Below are 16,998 nucleotides of genomic sequence, written 5' to 3' on the forward strand. Positions count from 1 at the left end.
TTTATAATTAAAGTTAAAGTTATAGACTTTTCATCCCAAACTCTTAAAGATGAGAGCAAATAAACTAGTCATCGTTTAGGCGGAACAGCTGTTTAATATTGATTTAAGAAATATAGAGTTTTTAACTTAAAGAAAAAAATGCACCTGCCACCCCCTGTTATTAAATCGAATGCAACGATAGGCCAATTCGACTGAATGTTCTATTGTTGAAATCGTTAATCAGGGAGTCTAACTATATATTTAACACATATATTACAAATATAAAAATTTCTTAAATTTATATAAAGTTATCTTTAAAATATAAATTATATTTTTTCTAAATTTTATTGTAAAAAAAAATTGAATTTTAAAAAATTAAATGCTATATATTTATTTATATTATTTTTTTAAACACCCTGTTAAATATTAATTTTTTCTTTTTCTCTTCTTCGGTTCGTTTATTGTTCGTGGTACTTGTGCTGAAGAAACTCTTTTTTTAAGCGAGAAATTATCACTGAAAGTATTACAAACGTGGCGTCTTCTAAAATTGAAGCAATAATTTTACTCGCGTTATTTTATTTGTCGCCTGAGAAGCTAAAGCAATTAGTTTCGACTAATATAAATTGAAATAATGGGCGACTACGGTTGTACAAGTACTGGCAACAATACTTTTGAACCGTTTGATGCCGATATTTACAAAGATAAAACGATTAAATCTCAAGAATTAAACGAAAGTAAAGATAGCGACGAAGGTTTCAGTTCTTCCTTTTCTCCTACAAGTGAAAGCTCCATTATTCAAGAGCAAGGAATATCTGCTAACATGCATTTGTGGGGAAGTAACTCAAGTGAAAAAGATGAACCTTATTTTCTTGGCCCGATGCAACAAGGTGTTTCGGGAAATATGTCGTTTCAAAATTCCAATAGTCGCCGACCTATACAAGCGCCTCTTGGTCAAGTTAGGAAACCAACTCCTGCCTTATCAACATACCTAGCGTCCAATAAAGCTGTCGCTAACTCTCTCGGAGTATCTGGTTGGACATCTCAACCGCCTCAAAATGTTTCTTCTTGGCCAAGTAGTCAACATCAATCTTCTCTAATGGGTAGTACACTTGCTAACTCTAACTGGAACAACTCTATTCGCAATGGAATAGTAAATGCTTTTTCAATGCAGGGGAATTCCGTTTCTATACAACAACAACAACAGCAGCAGCAGCAGTCAATTAAAAATGTCTCACATAGTAAATTAAATTCAATGCCTCAAAATTTACAAAATAATCAGTTTTACCAAGCTCAAGCTCAACAGGCAATGTTAGCTGCTTCTATTCAGGCTAAAAATTTTAAGAATAGAAATTTTGAGTCGTCACTTTCATTCAATGCAACTCCGGGCATGAATACCATGCAAAACTCGATTTCCAACATGAATTCAGCGCTGGATATGAACATCGTTGATGATATCTCTAAGCTTACTAACAGTTTTACCAATATGAATACTTCAGACTCAACTAATATGAACGGTTCTCCTGCGAACGGGTTCTATTCTAACAGTCAGGTTTGTGGAGACATTTTCTTATTTTTTGTAAAAATTTAATTTTCAACTAGCCCTTAAAATTTGTTTTTAAAAGATGGTCAGAAAAAATATTTGAACCGTTAATGCGTATAAATCAAGCGCCGTTAAAGTTTAATTTGAATACCGCTATCAATAAAGATAAATTAGATTTGCTTTTTCGCTTGACTGCGTTTTTTCGAAAGCGAAAGCCTTGTGCATAAAATTTGAGTAACATCTAACCCAGTCGAAGTTGTTTTGATTTGTTTCGTACGAACGCAAAACTATAAAATTTTGATGAAAGATTTCGTCATGAGTGAAGTGTTATAAGTTTCTGCATTAGTATTGATATTTTAAATACCAACGTGGTCTGCTTTAAGTTATCCATGCTTTAGTTTAGCAGGTGATACTTGACCGCTTACAGGTGTTTTCTAGAAAATGTAAAGTTCAACGATTTATTTTCAAATTTATATGAATATGCATTTAAATTTTTAGGACAGGCGGAATGAAGATGTTGTCAAATATTCTTCTCTAGAAAGTCGTTTTCTTGGGGACGTGTTTAAATCACCATTAGATAATGATATGATCAGATATGACGGTATTTTAAATGATTTTTTTACTATATTTTTAAAAGAAAATTAGTATATCAAGTATAATTATTTTGATTATGTTTTATGAATTATTCAATTACATCTAGTTAAAAAATATTTGTTTCAGCTTTTCTGCAGTACGCTAGCAATCAGAAGAAATTTACACGTTCCAGAGAAGGTAAAAACTAACACTATTAAAGCTTGTCTTTTTTCAGTCTGCTGTTTTAACAAATAAGTGTGAGAATTAAAAATAAATGTTTTTTTAATTCTGTTGCGTAGATCAAATTGTTCCCTCCTTGGCTTCGTCACTTAATGGCTCGCCTAGATCAGATTTGGATTGTGGTATTGAAAGATTTTCACGGAAAGTCTTCGTGGGTGGACTTCCTCCCGATATAGACGAAGGTTTTTATTGGGGTTTTATTATCTTATTATTAACAAAATGTTGAGTCATAAACTTTACCGGTATCATCTGTTGATGAATAGAAATAAACAATGAGATAAATATTAATAATTCATGATTTTATGGGTGTTTTTCTCTTTTCTTTTCTGATGAACGTTATGTTTTCAATAACTTGTATTGAAAGACCTATTCCTTAATTTATCTCCTTCATAGATGAAATTCACGCAAGCTTCTGTAGATTTGGTCCTTTGACTGTTGATTGGCCTCACAAAGCAGAGAGCAAATCTTACTTTCCACCAAAAGGTATGATACTTTGCACCGTATAAATATATGACTTCCCTAGTGATTTTTGCAAATTATATTAAGTGTTTTGTTTAGAAATATCGCATGGAGACTCAACCTATAACATGTTTTTTTTTTAGGCTACGCTTTTTTGTTGTATAAAGATGAAATTTCTGTGCAGCGGCTTATAGACTGTTGCATAATGCAAGATGGTAAACTTTACTTATGCGTTTCAAGTCCAACTATTAAAGATAAACCAGTTCAAATAAGACCATGGAATTTAGCCGACGCCGATTTTGTTATGGACGGTTCACAGCCATTAGATCCCAGGAAAACTATTTTCGTAGGCGGTGTACCAAGACCTTTGAGAGCAGGTCTAATAAACTTTAATAAATCAATTTTGTTATTTTTAAGTTTAGTTTAAATTACTACAACAGACCCTTTTTTTTTAAATATATTGTTTTGTATTCATCATTTTTTATTACAGTTGAGCTTGCAATGATAATGGATAGATTATATGGTGGCGTTTGCTACTCCGGAATAGATGTAGATCCAGATTTAAAATATCCTAAAGGTGCTGGTAGAGTAGCATTCTCAAACCAACAGAGCTATATCGCTGCCATTAGTGCAAGGTTTATTCAACTTCAACACGGAGAAATTGATAAAAGGGTAAGTATTTAATATAATCAAATTAATTTAACTGTAAGTCGTAAGGAAGGTAAACGAGAAGAAATGTTTTCAATAAATACGCAGCTGCGTTACTAAACTTTTAACTTAAGTAATGCGTCTTGAGCACTCCAGTAAGCTGATTTCGTTTATGGTGGTTTTTAAAATAAAAATTTCTTAGCAACTCAACCACTTTTATTCAAGTTATTTATCTTGCTCTGTTCAATATATTACTAAGAATGGTTAAAAAGTAAGTTTTAATTGTGTTATTTACAAAACTGCCATAATAATCGCTTCGTTTTATTCAATAAACGCGCGTGGAAGCAATTTTAACTTGTTAATAATTAAAACTTTTAGCCGCGAATTTCAACTATATTTAGAATTACCCAAATTCAAGCTCTTGTATACGGCGCTAAAGTTCTAAAAATATATTTTAATCATAGTTTAAAAATTCGGTGTCTTTTCGATTAGAGAATGCTGGATTTATCCTGGATTTCTAGTTACAATTTATGCAGTATAAAAACCTTGTACAAAACAAATTTCGCATGCTTACTCACAAAATTTTGGAGCTTGAAATGATTTTTATTTCACTGAGTGAAATTTACATTTCAAAACTTAAAATTTGGTTTCTGTGAAAAAGCTCAGCTCAGAATTTTAACCAAAAATATTCCAAGCAGCGTTGTTTATTTTTCCGCCGAAATTAAAGCAGCAAGTGTGTTTTAAGTTATTTTTAGCGATCTATATATTCTTTTTTTTTTTGAATCCAGACTGACGTGAGAGTTCGGTTTAGTTAGATAAATGATAAAGAAAAGTCAGTTTTAACTTTAAAGAAGTTAGCTTTAGGTCTTCCCGCATTATTGTATTAAATATTTTTGATCGAGAGGATTTTTAAGTTGGAAACTGGGTTTTGTGAAATATTTCCTCGTGCAAAAATTTTTCCTGCAAATGTTTAACCGAAAATCTGAAACGAGCTTACGTGGGTTTAACGAAAATTTATTAGCATGTGAAGTTTCCCAATAAATAAATCCTAATATTTTGGTAATGTAATATTTTTTCTCAAATATCTTTTATTAAAGTATATGCCGTGTCACTTAACGTTAAGACTGAATATTTGTTTTTTATAGAACAAACTTTCTTGTTGTTCATCAATCTTTTATCTTTTTAAACAAATGCCATCATTAATTTTAGGTTGAGGTGAAACCATATGTACTTGATGATCAAATGTGTGATGAATGCCATGGTGTACGTTGTAATGGCAAATTTGCGCCTTTTTTTTGCTCAAATATAACATGTCTTCAATACTATTGTGAGCAATGTTGGGCTATAATTCACTCAAGACCTGGTCGAGAGTTTCACAAGCCATTGGTAAAAGAAGGTGGAGATAGACCACGTCAAAGCACACTCGGTTTTAGATGGTAACTGGATTTTCTCTTTTTCATATTGAGTACATTACATTTAAAAAAAGCACTTAAAGCTTTGTAAATACAATTTACCTTTTAGGCCCATTAAAACATCTCAAATGGCGTCAATCCCGCTACTTCAATAATATTCTAAATTTTTTTATTTTACTGACAATTTTATTTTGTCTTAATCTGAATGTGTAAATATTTCTTTTTCATATTATTTCTAAAAAATGCATTTCAGCAAGTTTTTACAGCTGAAACTTTTACTTGCTCTTTTGCCAACAATAACATTGAAATTCATTCAACACTTGAGAGCTATTCGTTTCAGTTTAACAATTATATTTGTTATGTATATATACATGTATATGTACTTTATATATACACATGTATATGTATGTTACATTACATTTATATGTGTGCATATGTATGTATATAATATACACACAAATACATGTATATATAATTCCTTTTATTTATAATATTATTTTACTGTTAATGTTTTTAAACAGTTCTTTTAAACAAAATCAATAAATAATTGAAAAAATATATTAACCCTGGTCATTTTTTATATGATCTGTATGCTTTGTTATAGTTACTGAAGATGTTTTCATTTTGGCAATCATGTAGACTGTTTTAAAATGTCAAGTGATTGTTAAGTGATATGTAACTTCTTTTTTTAAAAAAAAAAAAAAACCATAGAATTTAAATTTTGAAGCTTGGAAGTGAAATTCTAAGAAATGAATTACTTAAAAGCAATTACAGACAGCATTTGAAATAGTTTTCTTTTAGTATTTCTACTATTCATTAATTCAGTTTATGTATCTGTCATTTGCTACAGTAATAATTTATTAGCTCCAAATGATTTTTTTTGTAAACTCTTTTCTAATTAAAAAGCATGTCGTTCTTCAAATATCTTTTATGAAAACTGCCAGCCACTAAGCTTTTTAGAGGTAAAATACCCGTGCTTGTTTTTGGGTGTTGCAATATTATTTATTGATATGTTTGTATTTTAAATGTGTTACCGACGTTACAAATGTATTGTTTTTCTATGACCATGACATTTACTGTTAAGTAAAATTATTTTGCATGCAAATTTTTCAAGTATTGAGAATTTTTGAGTTACTATATATAATATTTTTTGTTACACTTATAGTAGATCCTATTTGGTATTTTTAATATCTTCCAAATCTTTATTTTCAAATAATTCAAAAGCAACCCTTGATTTAAAAGAAAAGCTTTTTTGTGCATAAATAAACCTTCTTTTAAGGCGACATTCTATATGATTTTAAATTGTTTTTATCAGACTTTCCATTTCAACTGCATTTACATGGAAAGGAAACGAATTTTGAACATGGTTTATCTAAGTTTTTAATAACAATTGATAGTTTTTAACGTAGTTTTATGTTTTCTTGTCGTTTTGGCAAGATTTCCCTATTTTTGGTATTTTACATTTTCTTAGTTAAAAAAAAAATATTTTGTCACATTAATTTTTTGTTTTTGTCATAAAGTTCAATTTTTTTTGAAGATATGAGTTACGACGTCTTCATCGTTTATATAATAGTTGTAATCGCGTATTGTATTTTATCATTTTTAACTGATTTTTTTGACGGGTAAATTATGATTTTTTGAGAAAAGTTACGTTTTGTATGCTAACATTCCCCTTTTTTACTTTGAGTACTTAAATTTGTTGTTAGATCTAAATTCTTTGATTTTAGTCGATTATTTGATAACTTTGAAATTATTAAAATCAAATTTTGGTAATTTCAAAGAGGTTCAAAATCTTTAGTCTTTGAGAGACTTAGGAAAGTTGTAAAATCAAAACAACTTCAATTAACATTTTAAAATAAGAGAAACAATAGAGTTATATGCTCTGATGTTCTTGAATCTGATTTTATATGAAAGTCAAATCTTCCTTTTTTCTTTCCAAATTAAAATAATGCATATAAATTTTTCTGATAAGTGAGGCCTTAAGTCAACAGGTATCAATCATGATAAACACATAAAAAAAGTTTTTCCCGAATAATGCAAAAATAATTTTTCAGGAACTCTTTAAAGAAAAGATATATTTTCAGAAAAATGAATGTTTTTAAGAGAGAAAACTTATCTTTAGGACCGCTTGCATTCAATACATTTTAGAGCTGGCATTTTGTAGGACTTCAAATTCGACACTCGTACTTGTAAAATCAGATGCTTTTGATAAAAAGTGTTTTTCGGCGGTTAGATTTATAATAGAAGTTTAAAAAATGTTTTTCCTTCCCAGCATTCGATTATTTAGTAATTTACTTTCAATGTAAATTTTGTAAGTTTGCTCCTTATACAAAAGAGCAGCAGGTTAGTTCGGACATGTTTACAGTGATAAACTTGCAGTGCGTAAGGATACTAGTTTGTTTGAAAAATTGTTTATCCGGACAATAAAATTAGGGTTGTCATTTTCTAAAAGACATTAAGTGGTACTAAAAAACTGTTAAGGTTGTGGAAAGACTTGTAACTTCATTTTTAATTACAGAAGCTTTTAATGACACTAATTTTACTTTTTAAAACGAATACCAAGTTTAATATTTCTTGATCACTGTTTTTTCCTCGCGCTTTATAACAGCTCTTTTAAATAACAAAAGGTTCTTTAAGGAAAAATATTTTTAAGGTTTTTTTCCGTAAAGAGATCTGTTGTTTTTTTTTATATATAGTATTAGCCTCATTTTCCCACCTGATGAGATTTTGGATAATTGTAAATACATGTTTTTCAATAAGTTTTGTCTTCCAATAAATAACAAATCATCGAATCAAAAATCTCGTAAGAAACAAAATAAAAAAATTCTAGTGCTTCTAAGTTGGCAAAAAGCCGAACTATAGAAATATATTACTGTTCTCAAAATGTTACAAAGCTAAAATTTGAAAATTTGTTTTATCTTAAATTCAATTCAGAACAAAATTTTCTTTGCTTGTATGATCTTTTATCCTGACCCTTATTTAGTTGAATACAAGGTAGAAATAATTGATGAAAAATTTCGATTTTACTGTAATCCTTAAAACTAAAAAAAAAATTTTAGTTTATCTTTTTAGACTATAAAATGTCAAAACTTTAGCTTATTTTTTCAAAAATGTAAAAAATCTCGTATTGAGTAAAATAAAAAACGAAGAAAATGTGAGTAAAAATCATCCATGCATGTTGGCACTCCTATACTTTCAGTATTTTTAGGCCTGTAATTGTGAGAATGTTTCTTTAGACCTTTAGCACGAGTTGTTTATAACCTGCGCGCTCAGTACGCTTTTTGATGATCCGCTCTAAACTTTATAATTTCTTCAACTAGAAAACAATCTGAATAGAAAATGACATATTGAGTGTGTTTAGCTCAGAAACTGAAACTCAGTTTATCTCGATCCAATAAGTAGTTACATTGCACAAATCCAATCTTTTTTCATTGATAACCTGTATATAGAAAAGTCACAAATTGAATAGTCCCTGAAAATCAACAACTTCATTTCGTAAAACGGTAGTAGTAAAAATTTATAGTAGTAACATTAGAAGAAGTTGAAAAAAAACTGATTTTATAAATAAGGTATTTAACGCCAAAAATTCATAAACCCAAATTTAAAGTAAGACCTCGAGATCAGCTCACTGTATGAGCAGTTTTGCTTCTTTAATATTTCAAAAGCCGGTAATCTGAATACTCGATATGTATTTTATTTCTTACTTAATTTTTGCATTTTTTTTTCAAGTCACATTTTGTTAAAATTATGGGACTTGTGATTATGACAGATTGTCTACGGACCCCTCAAATATTATTAATCACCAAGTTATCAATTTTGATCATTCAATAAACAGAAAGCGATAATTCAGAAGTTTATTAATAGGGAGTTTAGGCAATTTTTATAGCCAATGAAAATCTTTTTTATTTCAAATGCATTGGATTCCTTAATATATTTTATTTTCAAAATGTTTTCAACCACTTCTGTAGCTTATTTGGTTCCAAAGATATTCGTGTTTTAATATTTTCAATTCATGTACATTTTATGAAATATTTCCTTAAAGTATCTCGTTAAACTTTTGGCACCGAAAAAAAACTTTTTTGTCTTTTTTTTTTTCTTGCGTAAAAAGTTGCGTTAACAATAAAATATCAAAAGACGGGGGAAATTTATAAAATCTCCACTTAGAAAACAAAAAACCCACCCTATTAGACTACCAAAAAAAAACTGCTTGACACAATAAATAAATAGTTGCAGAATCTATTTTTATGTGGGGACGAAAGAATTAGCTTAATTTACTTGTGTATAAACAAAACTGAAACATTTAAAGTTAAATAACTTTACCAATTCTAAAGCAAAACGACGTCCCCAAAAAAATTATTGTAGTGCAACCTTTTCTAAAAAAAATAACATCTATATATACGTATATACTATTTACTTTCATGGGTGGGTTTTTATTCTTCGACACCTACATAAAATCATTTGTTGCGGTTTTTGGACGAAGTTTTTCAAAAACGTACGATATATTTTTTTCCGCGATAAAATGTCACGTGACAAAACTTCCTATTATTAACAAAGATTTTTCGTAAAAATCCACCGATTGTCATAAACAAAGTTCAAAGCAAAAAAGGAAGAAAAAAGTAAGGTTGTCTTTCGACCGCTACAGTATTTTATCTGCTAATATGGAGGCAAATGACGGCATTGATGTAAACCAATTTATATCACTTCCGCTTCATTTTAAAAGATATTAATTATAAACTGTCGGCGACAAACAATAACAAGAATTCAACCCTGCAAATAAAAAACTAGAAAATGGATTGTTGCCAAATAGTTGGAAGATACAGAAAGATGTACGCAAAATGTATAAGACATACATACGACAAAGTATTATTTATTATGCAGTAACGTTTGAATATGAAACAATAGGAGAAGAAATACCAATACTAAGAATAACGATACAATTACCTTTTAACATCAATACAGGTAACCGAAAGACACAGAAAATACTGAAAAATCTTGCACTTTAAAAAAAAAAAAAATGTATCAGTTTTTTATAGACCCATTTTAGTTTCGCTCAATTAGTGACAAAAAAAACGTTGTACAAATATCTTGAAAATCCGTAGGCTTCTGCAAGACTTATTGCAAAACGATTGAAAGTTCTGCCAAATACAGTTGATGTTGTAAGACGATATAAAGAAACTCTATCAATCAAAAGAAAGCCTGGTACTGGACGAAAGAGTTTGAAATTTTGTTGATAAAAAGTTAGTGAAAAAAATCCAGGACTGTCAGATTACAATCGAGCAAAAAAGTTCAAAATCAGTAGAAGCCCTGCAAAACGTACAAGAATAAAAAATGGCTTTAAAGCATATCGTGCCATTAAGTATCGTAACCGGTCAGAAAAATAAAGTGTTCAAGTGAAAAAACGTACAATATTATATGATAATATTCTTACAAAACATGGCAGCTGAAAAAATGATTCGAAATGGCTACGTAAAATGTGATTCGAATCCATTGCCCGATCAAAGATTTTACTCGGGAATTAATCGTGGAAGGGTTTCAGTAGATAAATTTAGTAAGATTTGGCAATTTATTTGTAGTTGCGGACAAAAGAGTAAAGTCTTCGTAGCAAAGTCAACAATGGACAGTAAATTCAATAAACAAAAGAGGTTCCACTATATTTTGGCGTGATTTAGCTAGTTCACATATCTCTTCAACGACTATTGAGTGGTATAATAAAAATGGCGTCGTATTCATTCCCAGACATACGAACCCAATAAAATGGTCCACAATTTCGTCCAGTAGAGAAGTACTGGGCCATAATGAAAAGATGTTTAAAGAAGAAGGGTAAAATAGTTCATAATCACACAGTACTGCGTGATAATTGGAAAAGAGTGGAAGAATTGGGGAAGACAAGTCATAAAAGAAGCTGTTCAAAAATTAATGGAGGGTATTAAACAAAAAGTTCGAGTATTTCTTCGAAAGCAAGAATAACTTAACCTTTAAATGTCTATGTATATCTTGAAATAGTGTACTATAATAAAATAATACTGTAAAGTAAAAAAGATTTATTTTCATATTTAGTTTTGCTATCAAAAAGGTTTTTTTCTGGACAAAATCATATTCCAATGTTAAAAACATTACCTTAAACCTAGAAAGAATTTTCGAATTTTCGATAAACTTTTCTGGATTTGAACTAGCTCTTGTTACAACGACCAATCCATGTTCTTTATTTAAAATCATTAAAATTACCACGATACTGCATAAATTTAATAAGGTTTGAAAATGAAAAACTTCCCTTTTTCCTTCAAGTAATGAAATCATGCCACAAACGTTCTTTCCGAATGAGCAACTTTATAATTATAATACTTCCATCAATAAACACTTTTGCACCGTCTCATAAAAAATGATATATAGATGAGGTTTATTATATTTATATAATAAACCTCATCTATGTTTAAGATTTTTTTACACGCGTCTCTCTCTCTCTCTCTCTCTCTCTCTCTCTCTCTCTCTCTCTCTCTCTCTCTCTCTCTCTCTCTCTCTCTCTCTCTCTCTCTCTCTCTCTCTCTCTCTCTCTCTCTCTCTCTCTCTCTCTCTCTCTGTATATACTGTATATACATACATAGATACATACATACATACATATATATGTGTGTGTACATGTATAATATATATATATATATATATATATATATATGTACATATATATATATATATATGTATATACATATATATACATATATATATATATATATATGTATATGTATATATATATATATATATATATGTATAGTCCCTGAAGTGTATCACATCCATAATCGGTTGTTCCTTGACGCTTTAAGCTATAAAAAATTTCAGCTTCGATAAAGTTCATTTTTCTCAATATAATCGATGACTGAGTCCGGGACCAAATATCTGATGCTTTCTGCTCGGCTCAACGCAGCTCTAAAGCAACATTCAGTTACTAATTTTAAAAGAAATTAAGCAATCACCTTAAAATTAGAAATGGTTTTATAAGAAAAAGGGACTTTAACAATGTCATGCTTACATTCTCGGTAGAAAAAGTATTCTTATTTGTCATTACATCGACTTTATAATTTACTGATAAACATTGTACTTAACATAAAAACATGAGGCCGATGAATTCGTTCGACAGTCAGTACTCTTATTATAAAAGCAAACCTAATTTTTGTGGCGCTAATTTCGTTTAGAATCCATTCTTCAACAATATCAATTTTATCCTAAATAGTCGAATAAAATATAGGTTTCACATTTCACATTTACTAAATATATGAAGAAATACTTTTAGAAGTCATATTCCAATGTTAAAAACATTACCTTAAACCTAGAAAGAATTTTCGAATTTTCGATAAACTTTTCTGGATTTGAACCAGCTCTTGTTACAACGACCAATCCATATTCGCCAACGATTTCTTCAATCTATAATAAAAACGCAAGTTTTGCAAAATATTCTAGGAATTCTTCATTTTCACATGATCAACACTAGATCATTTACTTACGTCACTACTTTTCCAAAGGTCTGGTACAGAGAACGATTCTATAAGATCTGCTCCACACAAAAACTTAACATTAACTGCAAAATGCATAGAAAAAATAAGAAAACTTGTTCTCTAAAACAATCAATCTATCCATCTACATACATACATACATACATACATACATACATACATACATACATACATACATACATACATACATACATACATAGTTTAACTTACACAGATATTGGTTCGATTCAATTAACAATAATCTTCCAATTGTTATAAATAACAAATGAAGCAAGTATTAGAATTAAAATTCAATAAAACTTTCATTTTATAGTTTTTTTTTAAAAATCTGAAACAAGATTAAAAAAGTTAAACTCAGGTAAATTGTATTCTCGTGAAGAAAATTTAAAACCTTATTTTGAAACGTTTTTAATTTTCAAATCAAGTGTCTATCAAAAACAGTAATACCAACTATATGTAGATTTTTTCCATAGGTTTTACATGGCTTCAGCATTTTGATGAAATGTAAAAACATCTCCATGGTTTTTATGTTTGTTCAAAATACTGTTGATATTAATTAGGACTGTTAGTGCTACTAGAAAATCATAATCTTAGCTTAAATGGTTAAGTGTAAATTAACAGAACAACAAAAAAGCTCTGTAAAAATATAATATCATCACCAGGCATGGGGTAAGATGTATTTGCAACATTTTGAACATGTTTTAACACTTTGATAGTTTCTTGCCAGGAATCTTGTTCACTTTCCCAACTGCTAACCCTAAACATTAAAAAGGTAAAAATAGTAAGCTAGAATTGAAAAACATAAAAGTTTTTCCCAAAACATTGTAATTGATTTAAACCTTATCCAATTAGAGTTACTAGTGGCCAACTGGCAGAGTTGAACACGATGCTTTGAAGAAATAAGTCCCTGAAAGAAAAAGAAATTCATCAAAACCTTGATAAAAAATAATTTCATTACCAGCTGAAAATTGCAGCTTGAACTATATAACATGTGGATCATGATAAAGCTTATGACCATGATTTATACACAAGTTAACCTTATACACAAAGATCTAAAGATTTTACTTTTTTTTTATACAAATCATGTGTTGGTGATATAACACCACTTATGACAGTTTTACCACGATTTTTAAGTGCATCTCTAGCAAGCTCTAAAAAAAAAAACTAAATAAATGCCAAGCCTGTGTGATATATCATTATAATATATTATTCTATGTTGTGTTGTATTATTATATTAAATTATCACATATTGCATTAAATTACAATATATGTTAAATCTTATGTAGTGCACTTATGTATGTTAAGTTTTTAATATAAAAGAAATATTTTCACTATCAAAATAAATTTAAATAAATAAAATTCATTTATATGAATTGTGAGAATGAAAATATTTTTCAAATACATGGTGAACTTACCAAAAAGTCGTAGATGCATATTTGTTATGGGATTAAAGCACCCACAACTAAGCAGCAACACTGATTGGTTAGCACTCATCTTGCAAACCAACAAATAAACTTCTCTATTAGTTTTTTTTAAAAAAAAAACAAGCCCAGAAGTTATTGCTTATTTAGATTTTAAATGTCAAGACAATAAACAATAAAATGTCAAGTCAAATTCAAATTATACACATACTGGTTCAGTTCAAATAACAATATTCTTTAAATTGTCAGAAATAACAAATGTAATAAATACTAGGTTTAAAATTCAATAACTTTCATTTTTATAGCTTTTTTTTAAAAATCTGAAACAAAATAAGAAATTAAACCCAGGTAAATTGTATTTTTATGAAAAAAATTTAAATCCCTTATTTGCAACTTTTTAAATTTTCAATCAAGTGTCAATATAAAAAAGTAATGCCAACTATAGGTAGATTTTTTCCATGGGTTTTATATGACTTCAAAATACTTAAATAAAACTGATTTAAGAATAATATAGAACAGAAAATAATATTCAGCTATCTGACAAACAAAGGTGTTGTAATTGCTCAATGCCAATATTTTTGACAGCACCACCAGTAACTACTGCTACACGAAGTATGTCCTGACTTGTTTTTTCTAATCCTAGTGCTGTATATAATTCTTCAAGTGATGCGGACTCTTTTTTATCTGATTTGGTGGCTACTATTTGCAAATCAACTGCTTCATGTAAATTTTCTACTATTTCAAGGAAATATTTCTTTGCTGATTCGAATTTATCTTTATCCGAAGAATCAATCACAAATAAGATCAAGTTAGTGGTATCACAAAAGTTACGCCAATACAGCCTATAATCTTCACCTCCTCCGACTACAAGCAATAAGGATGAAAGCAAAACTAAGTTTAGTTCTATAAAATTACTTATAGGACACTTTATCACTTTTAAACAAAGAACAAAGAGCTCACAAATGTATGGGCAAATATAAGAATAAAAGTCAGTATTCAAAAAAAGATGTTTTATGTATAATAAACAGACATAAGTTCAGGAACAAAAAACATTAAAACTACTTTAAATCTTGTATAAATTAACCATTTAAAAAAAAAACTAAATTTAACATACTTTCCCAAATGCTGAGATCACAGGTATCAAAAGAAATGCACACAACATTAAATCCTTTAGTAGGTGTATATTCCATGTGATGATTTCCTTCTTTTGAAAGTTGAGCTAAAAGTGCAGATTTACCAGAGTTTGCCAAACCAAGCATAACAATTTTTCTTGCTCCCTTAAAAAAAAATACACAAAGTGCAGCAGATGTTCACTGTATGCACTATAATCTTTGTAGCATCAATTCATTAATAATATAAAAAACTAGAATTCTATAATATTTGACCAATTATACTTGCCCTTATAAAATACAATATGTAAGTTTCTTCTCCTAAGGTTTTTAGTAAAAAACAAATCCTCTCTATAAATAAATTTTCGTAAAACCTGTATTGGGTTATTGCATAAGTTCCTGCCATTACATGAAACCATTTGTTCTACAAAGAATTTTTGATGTTTGGCAAAGTGTTATATACCATTAGAAAGCCAGTGCTATGCTCTACAAAATTAAAGTAATCAATTTTGCCTATGTTATTTTTTGTCTTTTTTTAAAACCGTCAAATAGATTGTCAAGTCCACAAAAAATCACATTTTACACCTTCTTTTTGCCTTTAATCAAGGTCAAAAAGCAAGTTAAGCTACCAGAGATATTTGTGCTGTGTATAGAGAGAACACTATAGCTGAGAAAACTACTCAAGATTGGATTGCCAGATTTAAACACAATAATTTCAACCTCAATATTGCTTCTTGTTCTGGAAGACCAGTTGAGATGGATGAGGACCAACTTGGGGATCTTTTGAAGGAAGATGGCTGCCAGACATGCAGAGAATTGAGCAAAAAGATTAACTGTAATTTTGCAACAAATTCACACCACCTTTAAAGGGTTTCACTCAAAAGCTTGGAGATTGGGTCTGGCATCAAGGAACCCATGGCCACAGGCAATGTTTCTTATACAGAATTATCACTGGAAATAAGACAGAAACAGAGACAAGAAGTTTTTCAGAGACAAGAAATGGTGTCCCTATGTGAATATGAAGCAAAGGAATGGAAATGGAATCAAAAATGGAATCAACAAACTGGTGGAAAGCTAGGAAGTAGTAAACAATTAAAGTAGTGAATGATGGAGAGTACATAATTGAACAATGAAGGATAGTACATAAGTGTTATTATTTTTGCTGTTAAAATTTTATGATTTCATTAAATATATAATTGACTGAATCATTATTTTGGTTCTTAAAATTCTTTGATTTCTTTTGAAATAAATGCTTGATAAAGGCAGAAAGTTATGCACCAACCCATTATAATACATTCAAAATTAAATAAACTTACCTTTTGCTCTGAAAAACCATCATCGATGGAAATATTTTCAACAGCAACTTTAGAAGATGGTATTGAAGATATTTTATTTGAAACTTTTTCAAACTCATCATCAGAAAATGATTCTAATTCATTTGTAACATTTAGTTCTATTTCTGTTGTTGCAGCCATGTTTTCAGAAAATTCAAAACTGTCATCAGATTCATCAGCTAAGATATCATCAAATTTATCTGCTAAGAGATCATCATATTTCTCTGTGGAAATATCATCCACAAAAATGTACTCACGTTTGCGTTGATAACCAGTATAAAATTGGTACACAAAAACAGCAGAAGTAGCACAAACACATGCTGTACCAAAAATAATACAGTACTGCAGTGGGCGAGGTAAACTATGAAACCAGCCCATGGAAATTTTTTTTTTAAAAAAAATATCTAAACAATAGATTAGAAAACACCAATTTAAAATTATAAAGAAAATATTTATTTTGAGCAGCCTCAAAATTAGTTTTTTTTGTCTAAACTTTTTTTAGTCTTTTGAAAGCATTTGAATTCAATAACAGCAGATAATAGAAGACTAAAATTAATCTTTATGCTAAAACAAGTTTATTTTATCATTAAATAGACACTTGTTACCAAAGAACTAAATACTCTTATTTATGTTTAACTAAGTCATCTTATTATGATTTGGTCTTTTAGTTAAAGGAAATATTAAGTAAAGAGCAAAATATTCCTTTACTTTAATAAAATCTTGTATTATAATAATTTTTTTCTTTAATAAAAATTTTTGACACTATAAGATTAATTGA

The 16,998-nt window shown here is 29.1% G+C and overlaps 3 protein-coding genes across 5 annotated transcripts; 1 reads left to right on the forward strand and 2 right to left on the reverse strand.

The window, feature by feature from the left end:
* The first annotated feature begins 435 nt into the window (after positions 1-435).
* LOC145198879 (uncharacterized) lies at positions 436-5,114 on the forward strand. Its single transcript, XM_080074178.2, has 9 exons — positions 436-1,528; positions 2,018-2,120; positions 2,240-2,290; positions 2,392-2,514; positions 2,726-2,815; positions 2,935-3,168; positions 3,282-3,463; positions 4,649-4,875; positions 4,961-5,114. The coding sequence occupies exons 1-9, from the start codon at positions 611-613 to the stop codon at positions 5,004-5,006; spliced, it is 1,974 nt and encodes a 657-aa protein (XP_079930304.2). The 5' UTR covers positions 436-610; the 3' UTR covers positions 5,007-5,114.
* Positions 5,115-9,331: 4,217 nt separating this feature from the next.
* On the reverse strand, positions 9,332-13,965 carry LOC145180294 (nicotinamide/nicotinic acid mononucleotide adenylyltransferase 1-like). 3 transcript variants are annotated; one of them, XM_090083575.1, is made up of 8 exons: positions 13,772-13,965; positions 13,422-13,507; positions 13,196-13,263; positions 13,016-13,113; positions 12,348-12,394; positions 12,166-12,267; positions 12,010-12,068; positions 9,332-11,772 (listed from the first exon to the last, which is right to left on the reverse strand). In XM_090083575.1, the coding sequence occupies exons 1-8, from the start codon at positions 13,848-13,850 to the stop codon at positions 11,682-11,684; spliced, it is 630 nt and encodes a 209-aa protein (XP_089939701.1). In that variant the 5' UTR covers positions 13,851-13,965; the 3' UTR covers positions 9,332-11,681. The 3 variants fall into 3 exon arrangements, 2 of the variants coding, with proteins under 2 accessions (XP_089939701.1, XP_089939700.1); XM_090083574.1 differs by having other exon boundaries at positions 12,348-12,421; XR_016451349.1 differs by lacking the exons at positions 9,332-11,772; positions 12,348-12,394 and having other exon boundaries at positions 12,004-12,068.
* Positions 13,966-13,981: 16 nt separating this feature from the next.
* On the reverse strand, positions 13,982-16,664 carry LOC145180293 (uncharacterized). The gene is made up of 3 exons (XM_080055160.2): positions 16,203-16,664; positions 14,892-15,054; positions 13,982-14,641 (listed from the first exon to the last, which is right to left on the reverse strand). The coding sequence occupies exons 1-3, from the start codon at positions 16,596-16,598 to the stop codon at positions 14,307-14,309; spliced, it is 894 nt and encodes a 297-aa protein (XP_079911286.2). The 5' UTR covers positions 16,599-16,664; the 3' UTR covers positions 13,982-14,306.
* Between the last annotated feature and the right edge of the window lie 334 nt (positions 16,665-16,998).

The sequence above is a fragment of the Hydra viridissima genome, unplaced genomic scaffold (genome assembly GCF_058129835.1).
Source record: "Hydra viridissima isolate aposymbiotic clone 2 unplaced genomic scaffold, HvirCarnegie_v1 scaffold_3, whole genome shotgun sequence".
Taxonomy (NCBI): Eukaryota; Metazoa; Cnidaria; class Hydrozoa; order Anthoathecata; family Hydridae; genus Hydra; species Hydra viridissima.

Excerpts from the sequence above, each read along its gene's own strand:
- LOC145198879 (XM_080074178.2), top strand. The coding sequence starts at position 611 with ATGGGCGACTACGGTTGTACAAGTACTGGCAACAATACTTTTGAACCG. Across the intron at positions 2,515-2,725 it reads TCCTCCCGATATAGACGAAG|ATGAAATTCACGCAAGCTTC; the intron begins GTTTTTATTGGG and ends TCTCCTTCATAG. Across the intron at positions 2,816-2,934 it reads ATCTTACTTTCCACCAAAAG|GCTACGCTTTTTTGTTGTAT; the intron begins GTATGATACTTT and ends TTTTTTTTTTAG.
- LOC145180294 (XM_090083574.1), bottom strand. The coding sequence starts at position 13,850 with ATGAGTGCTAACCAATCAGTGTTGCTGCTTAGTTGTGGGTGCTTTAAT. Across the intron at positions 13,114-13,195 it reads AGTAACTCTAATTGGATAAG|GGTTAGCAGTTGGGAAAGTG; the intron begins GTTTAAATCAAT and ends TTTAATGTTTAG. Across the intron at positions 12,069-12,165 it reads AAATTCTTTCTAGGTTTAAG|GATAAAATTGATATTGTTGA; the intron begins GTAATGTTTTTA and ends TCGACTATTTAG.
- LOC145180293 (XM_080055160.2), bottom strand. The coding sequence starts at position 16,598 with ATGGGCTGGTTTCATAGTTTACCTCGCCCACTGCAGTACTGTATTATT. Across the intron at positions 15,055-16,202 it reads ATGGTTTTTCAGAGCAAAAG|GGAGCAAGAAAAATTGTTAT; the intron begins GTAAGTTTATTT and ends TTTTTTTTTAAG. Across the intron at positions 14,642-14,891 it reads TGATCTCAGCATTTGGGAAA|TCGGAGGAGGTGAAGATTAT; the intron begins GTATGTTAAATT and ends TATTGCTTGTAG.